General features: G+C 44.0%; 1 protein-coding gene across 1 annotated transcript in view; it reads right to left on the reverse strand.

The window, feature by feature from the left end:
* The window catches only part of arid1b (AT-rich interactive domain 1B), a gene marked incomplete at its 5' end in the record, with an annotated part of 29,583 nt that extends 18,575 nt beyond the window's left edge, over window positions 1–11,008 (reverse strand). The window contains 5 exons of the mRNA XM_071513334.1: window positions 456–596; window positions 5,693–5,799; window positions 6,792–6,940; window positions 9,692–9,898; window positions 10,537–11,008. Of these exons, the coding sequence (XP_071369435.1) occupies window positions 456–596; window positions 5,693–5,799; window positions 6,792–6,940; window positions 9,692–9,898; window positions 10,537–11,008 (1,076 nt within the window). The remainder of the gene's footprint in view (window positions 1–455; window positions 597–5,692; window positions 5,800–6,791; window positions 6,941–9,691; window positions 9,899–10,536) is intronic.
* Window positions 11,009–11,419: the final 411 nt, after the last annotated feature.

The raw sequence follows: 11,419 nt of genomic DNA on the forward strand, positions 1-11,419 counted from the left end.
AGCATAATGCTGCTTGTCCAATGAAAACCTTGCATCTCCAAAAAGTCACATTTTTAATGAATAGAGAAAAGCTTCCAGATTATCGGAGAGATGATTGTGAGATTTCGAAGTTACCTAATGGGTTTTGAAAGGGTTCAATGGCTCGAGGTTCGTGAAGCAACGAAAATTGATCATGTAAACTTGGGGGAGAAAAAAATATGAGTGAAAGCGACTGGAGTCTGGAGAAATCTGGAGTTACGAGGTTTTCATAAACCAGCAGCAAAGAGCAGGGCTCTACGGTGCCGTTTCCCCAGGAGCAGGAACATGTTCCGCTAAACTGACAAACTGTCGGACTGTGACTTAGAAAAATGCTTAAAAATAGCTTGAATTTACACTTTACACACCGTAGAACCCTGAAAAAAAAAAAAAAAAAAAAAAAAAAAGGTGAAAGTGGTTCTGTGCTTTGCGGCACTTACGGGGCTGGTCGCAGTCTTGGGCCAGGCGGGGCTGCTAATGCTATCACTGTCCTCCCCGAGACAGGAGGACAGACTAGCTGGGCTGGGGGACATGGGGGAGGGGGCGGGGGGCTGGGACACACACTGAGAGCTGTAGCTGTCCTGTGATACAGAATAGGACGACACACACACACACACACACACACACAGAAACCATCCACACACACACAAACCATTCACACACACGACCAGACGCACACCAGAGCCATGTGATGAGAAGGAGTCAAGATTGCAAAGCTCTTTCTTCTTAAAGATTTTTCGGTAACACTTTCTATTAAGCCTGTGTCTATAATACATTATAATCATACTTATAACACATTATAATGCATTATAAGTATAGTTATAATCATGCATTATAATCATGCATAGACAGTTATAATATTTTATAACATTACTCATAATCTGTTATAAAGCTTTTTCATTTAAGTGGTAATGAAAAAGCTTTATAACAGATTGTACATAATGTGTTTATAATGTTATAAAACATTATAACTGTCTGTGCATGATTATAACTATACTTATAATGCATTATGATGGCATTATAGTGTGTTATAAGTATGATTATAATGTATTATAGACACTGGCTTCATAGAAAGTGTTACCAATTTTTCTTCTGAAACACACGACATTCACAGAGCAACAAGCAGCAGCAGCCTCTGTCCTGTGTTAGCATCAGCTGCACAAAAACAGCCAGAGCAGGTGGGAGCGGATGTGCAGTCCGGTTAATCTGATCGGAGGTCAGCTGTCAGCCTCGCTAAATCACACACTCAGGAGGAGCTTAACAACAAGCCACCAGCTGCATGATGGGAGATGTTGGACTGTGGCTGGTAACCAACAGCTAGCTAGTCCTAATTTGAATCATATTCTATTCTGAACATTTGTCTGGCTGCTAAAGCTGCGTTCAACAGCCGGCATGTTCTGATCGGTTTATCTGAACTCTGCAGTGTTTCCTCCTTCAGTTCAGTTGGTGTGTCCAGGTGAGAACGATGACCTTTGACCTCTGGCAGCACCAAATAACAAGAGAACTGCGGTGCGGTTTGTTAATCCGACCAACTATAGGAAACCACCCCAAACACAGGGGATTATGGGTACGAAAAGATGCTCATATTCAGCAACTTCTATATATGTTCTTAACTGGTACACTGCAACATCAGAGAAGGTGAATTATGTCAAAGAGCTAAAAACGTAATGCTTAGCTCCAGTTAAAGGGACATGAATGGGATTTTCTTTTGCTGCCAAAATCTCAATCCTTGCAGGATGACAGGTGACCAAAACTCTGTCCAATGAACAAGATACTTTTGAGTCATGTGACTTTTGTTTCCAAGCCCTGGTTGGCTTGTGATTGGTCAGTTTGAATCTAAACAAACCAAATACAAAAATACAACAAAGTGAACTTTTCCACTCTGGTTCAGACCAGAGAGAACCAGCTGGAGGTTTGATTGTACACTTGGACTCTGATTGGCTAAAGCCTTTGATGGGTGCAAAACCATGGACAGGACATCTGATTGGTCAAGCAAATTGACCTGCACCTATCACAAGTGTCGACTTTCATCATTGTCTTGAAAAGAGTGTGAGAGGCAGAATACTGCAGCGCAAAACTTAAACTAAACTAAAATATTTGTATTGCTTCCAACCTATTTATTTATTTATTTATTTATTTAAGAATACAGCAATAGTCTTTAGTCCAAACTATTTTAGACCTGAGAAATGTTTTCTTAGAACTGCTGTCGTTTGCTTCTTGTCGATGTTGTTGTTGATGTTTTATTGTTACTGTGTTTAAATGTTTCTGCACTGTGGACCAGATGAATTTCCTAAATGGATAAATAAAGTTAAACTCTAGACACACCTGTATTTTATATTTTGTGTATTTGTGTATGTATTTTTGTGTATGTATTTGTGGGTGTATTTTATGTCTTTTTTTTCTTCTACCGTTTCTTATCTTTTTTTTATTCTTTCTTTTTTCTATTTTAACTTTAAAAAAAAAAAGCCTCCTGTGGACAGGTGTTTTAAATTAGCGTTTCACTAACACTAAACACAGTGCATCTGGTCCTTGTGCATAAATGTATGTTACAATTCTAATGCTACTGTGATGTCCATGTCAAATAAAATAAACATAAACATAAACTTGAACTTAAATGTTTTTGTACCCACTAAAGGATTTCATAAATCTGGGCCATAGTCTACTTTACCAGCATCTGGAGTCCTTCTCTAGTCTAAAAATCTATAGTTGTCTGGTAAAATCGTGAATTTGTCTGGTGAATTTTGGGATTTACCAGCTAGACTGTAAAGTTCCTCTCTGCTCCTCACATCTCTGCAGCCGAAGTCTCTCTGACAGCTGACTGGCTTCCAAAAAGCCGACATGAAACAAGAACTCAACACCAAAGCTGTGGAGCTCCAACCATGAGCAGAAAGCTTCGGCACATAAAAAAAAAAAAAAAACCCAAAAAAGTTGCAGAAATTAGCAGCACAGTTCCTGCGTTCTGCTGCGTAGAAACACAACCCGCTCTCCTCCTCCTCCTCCTCCCGCCACAGACTGCAGACACAAAGCCGCCGAACGCAGCGAGTTCTCATCAAGCGAGCCGGCGTCAAAGCGGAGACAAAGCGGCGTCGGCTTCACAAAACCCCGGCTGCCACGCTCAGATCCGCGCCCGGCTGTGATCAAGGCCGGCTCTTCGCTATTGGATAATGAGGAGCGAGCGAGCGGAAAGACGAGGAGACGAGGAGGAAAAAGTTGAGGCTTTCAAAAACTCCGGCTGCAGAACAACTGAGCGCGACTGAAACGAGGGAGGAACTATAAAAAAAAAACAAAAAAAAAAAACAAGAAAAACAAGCAGGGGAAGAAAAAAAACCAAAACAGAAGTTGTACTGGAGGGAAGTGGAACTGGGTATTCTGGGTCGACTGCATCACTTCCAAACCGGAGAGGGAAGACGCGGTCGTGTCAGGTGTAATGAACACCGGCGGATCAATACTGTCGACTGCGATGAACAGTGTCAACTAGGAAGAAGAAAAAAAAACAAAAAAAAAACAGAAACAGCACCAGGGTGTCGTTCCTCTGTGCGGTTGGAACAAACAGACTGCGTTAAAAAGAGCAGACGGCAATCTGCATTACAGTTCTCCTCTGGAAGTCGCTCACAGTCTCTGACACATGATGCTTTCTAATCCTCCAAGTCTCTCTGCACGCTGTTCAGGGCGATACTGAGATATCAGTTTGACGAGACTGGCTTTTTATCTAAAGAAAAATCGGATATTGGCCGGTCGGTGTCGTCCATTTACATTAGGGCTGAGCGATTAATCGTATTAAAATCGCGATCTCGATTCATGCCTCTATGCGATCTCGTTCCTTAATGACAACGATTCTGCCGCGTGTTCATTAGGGACATCCGCCGCATCGAAACAAGCGCTCCTAACGAGTGACAACACGGCGTTTCACCACGTGACGAAATGCACACATGCAGAGCGGGCAGAAACCGGCAGAAAGGAAAACAACTCCAGAGAGAGAGAGAGAGAGACATGACGGAGGACAGGAGACACACACACGGGAAAACTCTTGTTCAAAGGTTGTGTTCTGAATAAGAGAAGAGAGATGTAAGTTGATTGTTTTTATGATAAGTGTTGGATTCACCAAGCATTTGAATTAAGCTGTTTTGTCTGTAAATAAAACAATCGCATATCTTTGACAGGCCGACAGCGCGTGTGTTGAGCTCAATTCAATTCAATGCATTACCACACAGTTATCAGTTAAACACCTAATTCCACTAAAGTTACTTAAATCCCACAAGGTAATGATGCTACCTATGTTACCGTTTGTAGGGCAGCAGATTAGGAGTTATCAGGTTACTGTTTACATTAGTGATGCTGTGGGTCAGGTTTTTTTCAACCCGCGACCGTCCGATCCGACAGATCTGAACCCACCTGACCCATGTTCATACACATAAAACAACGACCCGAAACCGATCCGCAACCCGAAAAAAAGATTCAGGAAGGCAGGTCATTTTCAAAAGACTCGTGTAACTAAGGCTGTACTTACTGCTGCACTGTGCGCAGAATGTGGATGGCGGGATAAACCAGCTGAAGTTTATTCTGTTAATTAAATAAAATTTCATTGGAATTTAGTCTATAATTACATTGTGTGTGCAGGCTACTGTGTGAAGCCCATTTGACCCGCAAAGTTGATGTGACAGTCCCGTTACAGTCATTATCATATTTTTTGTTGTTTCTGTCTGTGTCAGGCAAAAGAGTGCAATAAAAATGTATATAAAAAAATGTTTTGCTTAAGAATCGTGAGAGAGACTCGTGATGTCAATTCTAAGCAAGAAAATCGAGATTCTCATTTTAACCAGAATCGTGCAATTTACATTCATATGATGGATATAAAGCCATATTTCTCTTACATATTTATTGTAGATTTAATCAATACTTTGTTGCCTATGGGCAGACCTGAACCTGGATTGATTCTAATGAGACCCAAGTTTACACTACCAGTCAAAAGTTTGGACACAGCACATTTTTCTTTATTTTTTACTATTTTCCACATTTTAGAATAACAGTAAAGACTCAAAACTATGAAATAACACAAATGGAATTACGCAGCGACCAAAAAAGTGTTAAACAAATCAAAACTATCTTATATTTTAGATTCTTTGTCTTGATGGAAAGGCAAAGGCTTTGGAAAGAAATTCATACATAGGATCAACTTCACTATTTATATTTGACTAAGAAACTAATTTCAAGCTTTTAAGCAGAAGACTGTAGATCAAAATGACTTTAAGAGAATGAAACACAGAACATTCAGTCAGGTGTCCAGACTGTTGACTGGTGTGTATTATGTGTATTATATATGTCTTTTTAAAATTATTATCACTATCCTGGCTTTCAGTGGAGAGTTTTAGTCGCCCATGGCATAAATAAATAAATTGTCCACAGACTTTTCCACCCGGACAAGAATAACATTCTAGGGGAAAACACTGAAAACTTGGAATTTTTTGGCATAAAAACGGTTAAAAAAATATAATTATTGGCCAAAAACCCGACTCAGTGGAACCCCGGTGTTGCTCAGCCGCCACATTCTCACATTCCAGCCGGCACACATGCGTCTGTTAGAGCATGCTGGGACAGCAGAGCGGGGGGGGGGCGGGAGCTGGATGACCGGCAGGAGAGAGAGCCGTTCTGATTGGTTAACGGAGCCGGGGGGACGTACCTTGGGTTTGGGTGGGGCGGCGGCGGGAGCCACGCCCTCCTTACTGAGCTCCGCCCTCTGCTTCACCTCAGGACCGCCCATCGCCTCTGCTGACATCAGCATGGGCCCTGGAATATCAATAATATAATAATAATAAAAAAAATAAAATAATAATAATAATAATAATAATAATAATAACAGTGACTAAGTGTGTTGTGTATTGTATTCTGCATCCCTCCCCCTGTTGCCTCGTGTTTTGCTTTTCCTTTGCTTATTTATCTTTTTATGCTGTTCTGTCATCAAAATCTGTAATAACATTTAACTTGTTTTTTTTGTTTTTTTGTGTTTTCTACAATTGTCTTGTTTGTAAATCTGTGTTGTTTGTGATGATGAAGCCAAAGACAATTTTCCACATTGTGAACAATAAAGTACTAACTGACTAACTAACTAAATGCCTAATTAACTGACTAATTCACAAATTAACTAATGAACTAACTAATGAACTAACTAATGAACTAATTAAATAATTAACTAAATAACTAAATAACTAAATAACTAACTAAGTAACTACCTAAATAATTAACTAATTAACTAAATAAATAACTAATTAACTAATTAACTAACTAACTAAATAACTAACTACCTAAATAACTAACTAACTAACTAATTAACTAATTAACTAATGAATTAACTAATTAAATAACTAACTAATTAACTAACTAACTAAATATGAAGTTTATTTCCAAAATACAATAGATTCACTTGTTACATGTTACTTCAAATCATAACCTGAAGTTCATTATTCAATATTTTAAAATCTGGAGGATCCAGTCTGTAAAAATGTCTCATCTTTCCAACCAAGGACTTAAGTTCCCTGTTGTTCTTAAAAAAAACAAAATAATTCATTTTAATCTAATACCATCAATTGTTTTGTAAGAGTAGGTGTCACTTTTTTTGGAGCCAAACTCTTCATATGCAGCAACCACAGACTTCAGAAACACTCAATCAACTGAAAATGTTCTGAACACCCTGAGCTGTCAGTCATGTTGGCGTTACCCGCTCTGTCCTGTCTGGACGGGACGGGACGGGACGGGACGGGACGTGGGGTGTACGGTCCTACCTGTGGGCGGGGCGCTGTGGGCTGCTCCCTGGGGCGTCATCCTGCCGGAGGTGTTGCCTGGTTGCTGGCCGTAGGGGCCTCCGGGGCCCGCGGGGCCGCCGGGGCCCATGCCTCCCATCGACCCGGCCATGCCCGGGTAGCCGCCCTGCCTGGACATCACAGAAGAAGAAGCGTTCGATTATTACAGGGCGGGATCGAACCGGCGAGGTCGCGGCTCGCATGCCGACGCACAGCTAGAGCCTGAGGAGGCAGAGGGTCACAGAGAGGAAGAAGAGCAGAGAGGAAGAGCTTTACCCCACAAGCCGTGTGGTTAAAGCATCTCTATCTTTCTCCATGATAAAACCCAAAATCAGTGATTCTGTGATCTGTTGCTCTGGTAGAGCAGACTGGAGAATCGTGTTTTTTTTGTCTCTCCATTCACTGCCATTGTGTGGAGGAACAGTCTGAAAATCACTTCTAGCACATACGTATATATGTGGCAGTGAATGGAGAGAGAACAGGCACAGATTCTGCACAGGCCCACGGTGTGTGTGTTCAACTGAAGCACTGCAGCACGGTTCAGTTACCTAATTCCACTAACTTTACTTAAATACTGCAAGATAATAACGTTACCTACCGTTAAAGTTTGTAGGGCAGCAGAAGACGTGACAGTCTACAAATCCCAGGAGAGTTAAGATGATGTTAAGATGTTAAGTTTCACTTCAGTTTTCCAACCGGAGACTCTGTGGACTGAGTTCAGTCTGCTGGTCTGCTGTCTGTACATCTCCAAACTACAGACAGGATGTGATGTGACATCAGGCGCATCAGAGATCGATTTAGATTGATTTCTATACACTAATCAAATTTTGACTTTGTGCCTCTGTATGGGAAACACTGCATCTTGCAGTCAAAGACGCCCTCTAGAGGCCATCTGACGAAGCGCATCATCTCATGAAACGACAGGTGACTGACTGACTGACTGACTGACTGACTGACCTGAATTTGGCTCCTGATGCCCTCGGCTGCACTGTGGGAAAAAAACATAATTTTCCAGTCTGCTATACCGGAGCAACAGATCACAGAATCACTGATTTGGGGGTTTTATCATGGAGGAAGAGACACGACCCAAGACTCTACCAGAGCCACACAGAGATTTAATGGTGACAAGGCCACAGCTGAACGACAGCTGAGGAAGAACGAGAGAAAAAGTAGTAAAGTCCAAAAGAAAGAAGACAGAAGGAAACATTCTGTTAATTCAACATTGGCCATGTTCACATGCAGGGAGAATTCCCTTCTTAACTCAGTCTCTCAGGATCCAGGTCTTAGTTCAACGCATTTAAACATCAGAACCGGGTCAGAATAACATGGATATTCTGATTATCAGACGCCTGGTTCAGATTAGAGCTGCAACGATTAATCGATTAGTTGTCAACTATTAAATGAATTGCCAACTATTTTAATAATCAATTAATCGGTTTGAGTAATTTTTTAAGAAAAATAAGTCAAAATTCTCTGATTCCAGCTTCTTAAATGTGAATATTTTCTGGTTTCTTTACTCCTCTATGACAGTAAACTGAATATCTTTGGGTTGTGGACAAAACAAGACATTTGAGGACGTCATCTTGGGCTTTGGGAAACACTGATCCACATTTTCACCATTTTCTGACATTTTACAGACGAACAACTAATCGACTTCTGTCAGTCCTCTCTCAATATCAAATGCCGCTTTTCCACCGCATGGTACCGGCTCGACTCGACTCGCCTTCTTTGGTTTTCCACTGGGTGAGTACCAGGTTCCAGGCTCCATATCACCTGGTACCTGCTACTTTTTTTGGCAGCACCTCCATCGAGGTTCCAGGCGAGCTGAGGCGAAACCAAAAGGAGACGTGAAAACACTGCAGACTGCCGATTGGTCAGAGAGAATCGTCATCATTGCGCGACACGGGACATATACGCTAACGTTAGCTTCCAGGTTAGCTTACCCTCTTGCTGCCTTTGAGCAGCCAGAGAGCAGTCTGCTGTCTCTCTGCCTTCAGCCTCTTCTCAAATAAAATCTGTTTCCTTGCTGTGACTAACAGACACATACAGAGAATCAAGAACACCTTCCCTTCCATATCCTCCATTGTTGAGTCGAGTCGAGGCGAGTTGAGCCGGTACCATGAGGTGGAAAAGCGGCATAAATGAGTCAGAGTGGCTGCTGCATGCTGGGAGTTAGCAGCAGCTGTGGATGATAGAAGTTTAGTTTGATTCCCAGACTGAGGGAACATCAGCAGAAACCCTCTGTGAAGCCATGCAGCAGCAGGCAGAGGACAGGGAGGCCCGGTTAGTAAAACATCCCATAATGACCCTGTCTGTCTGTCTGTCTGTGTGTGTGTCTGTCTCTCTTTCTCCCTCTCTCTCTCTCTGTCTGTCTGTCTCTCTCTCTCTGCCTATCTGTCTCTCTCTCTCTCTCTCTCTCTGTCTCTCTTTCTCTCTCTCTCTCTGTCTGTCTCTCTTTCTCTCTCTCTCTCGTCTGTCTCTCTCTCTCTCTCTCTCTCTCTCTCTTCTCTCTCTCTCTCTCTCTCTCTCTCTCTGTCTCTCTCTCTCTCTCTCCTCTCTCTGTCTCTTCTCTCTCTCTCTCTCTCTGTCTGTCTCTTTCTCTCTGTCTGTCTCTCTCTCTCTCTCTCTCTCTCTCTGCCTATCTGTCTCTCTCTCTGTCTCTCTTTCTCTCTCTCTCTGTCTGTCTCTCTTTCTCTCTCTCTCTCTGTCTGTCTCTCTCTCTCTCTCTCTCTCTCTCTCTCTTTCTCTCTCTCTCTCTCTCTCTGTCTCTCTGTCTCTCTCTCTGTCTGTCTGTCTGTCTGTCTCTCTCTGTCTGTCTGTCTCTCTCAGTCAGTGTGTACAGAGTGTATCTGTCGGCCCCGGTGCTCCGACAACACACCTACCCATAGTGCTCAGCGGCGGTCTGGACCGCGGGAGGGGGCGGAGCACCGGTGCCCTGCTGGGAGGGGTGAGGAAGAGGAGGAGGAGGAGGATGTGGAGGAGGGGGGTGAGGATGAGGAGGGTGGGGGGGGTGGAGGGTGGGAGACAGCGCAGGTCGAACCCCGGGCCACGACTGGTTGTGGCAGACGGGGGAACGAGCGAAGGGAGGCCTGGAGGGGGGAGGGGGGGAGGAGGGGGGTAGTTGGAGGAGGGAGGGGGAGGGGGGGGAGGTAACAAAAACTTTGGTTGGTTTGAATGACAGGCCTGGAGGTCTGCTAAATGAAAACAATGAAGATACTGTTAAAAGGAAACCACCTGATCAACCTACACTTACTACACACACACACACACGTAAACAGACAACATGTACACACACACACACACACACGTAAACAGACAAAATGTACACACACACACACACACACGTAAACAGACAACATGTACACACACACACACGTAAACAGACAACATGTACACACACACACACGTAAACAGACACTCACAAACACACTTTAAGCAAGAGTCAGCCCCGGTGATTTAATGTGAAATTCCTCAGTCCTGGAAATTAATAAAATTGATTTTCCATACGTTTCTACGGAAGAGGATTAGGGCCACATGTGAAAAATGTATTTGAGTTCTGAGTGTTAAAGGAACAGTTCACCCACTCATCTCCTCCCCCTCATGCCAGTTGAAACACAGGTGAAGTTTGTCCATATAACACACAGGAGATTTTTCACATGTGGCCCTAATCCTCTCCTGAACTTCTCCAGATGTTTCCAGGCAGAGGAGCCGGTTCTGTCAGACTCACCTGCTGTGAGCGGAGGAGGAGGAGGAGGAAGAGGAGGAGGAGGAGGAGGAGTTGGCATTGGGCCCGGCGTTGGGCCCGGCCTCGGGGGGCTTGCGGCCGGCGTTGGGCCCCGGGGGCCCCATGCCCTGTCCGGCGGGCTGCGGCATGCCGGGGGAGGTGGGGGCCACGGTGTTCCCTCCGGGGTAGGGCCGCCCCCCTGCCCCGGGGCCCGGCCCGCGGCCCGCCGGGGTGGATGGGCCCTGACCGTGCATGGGACTGCCCGCGTTCATCCCCAGGCTGTTGGCCAGGCCAGGGCCCGGGCCCGGGCCGGGGCCGCTGTAGTTGGCACTGGGGGCCCCGCCGTAGTGGGGGGGGCGGGGGTAGTTACCTGGAGGGGGGGGAGAGGAGACCAGATAAACGTCAGGTACATTTTGTCTGTGTGCTAAGTTAGTCCAGTGGTTCTCAACATGGGGTCCGGGGACCACCAGGGGTCCTTGAGGGGGTTCCAGGGGGTCCACAGAAAACTGATGAATTGTGAACTTCAGCATTATTTCATTTACAAGAAGTTAACACAATTAGAGAATGTAGAAGAATGACTGTTCTGATCATAGTTTCTCTGTTATCTCTCTACCTACAATACAGACAGTCATGGAGTTCAGGACAAAATCATATCTGACAATAAAAATATTCTCAGATTTGGGTCTGAGAGACAAAATCTCATCAAATGGGGGTCCGTGGCTCTAATGTGGACTAAATGAATGATATGAAAAAGGTTGAAAATCACTGAGTCAGTCCAAAGGTAACACATTTGGAGTCCTGCTCTATTCTAAACATCTGGCTGGCTGCTAGTACTGTACTGCTGTCCCTGCACTCCTTTAATAACTGGCTACATGCAATTATGATG

This window comes from Centroberyx affinis, unplaced genomic scaffold, assembly GCF_046629955.1.
Source record: "Centroberyx affinis isolate AG114_WGS23_722 - 3 ecotype Tasmania unplaced genomic scaffold, CSIRO-AGI_Caff_v1 ptg007007l_1, whole genome shotgun sequence".
Classification (NCBI taxonomy): domain Eukaryota; kingdom Metazoa; phylum Chordata; class Actinopteri; order Beryciformes; family Berycidae; genus Centroberyx; species Centroberyx affinis.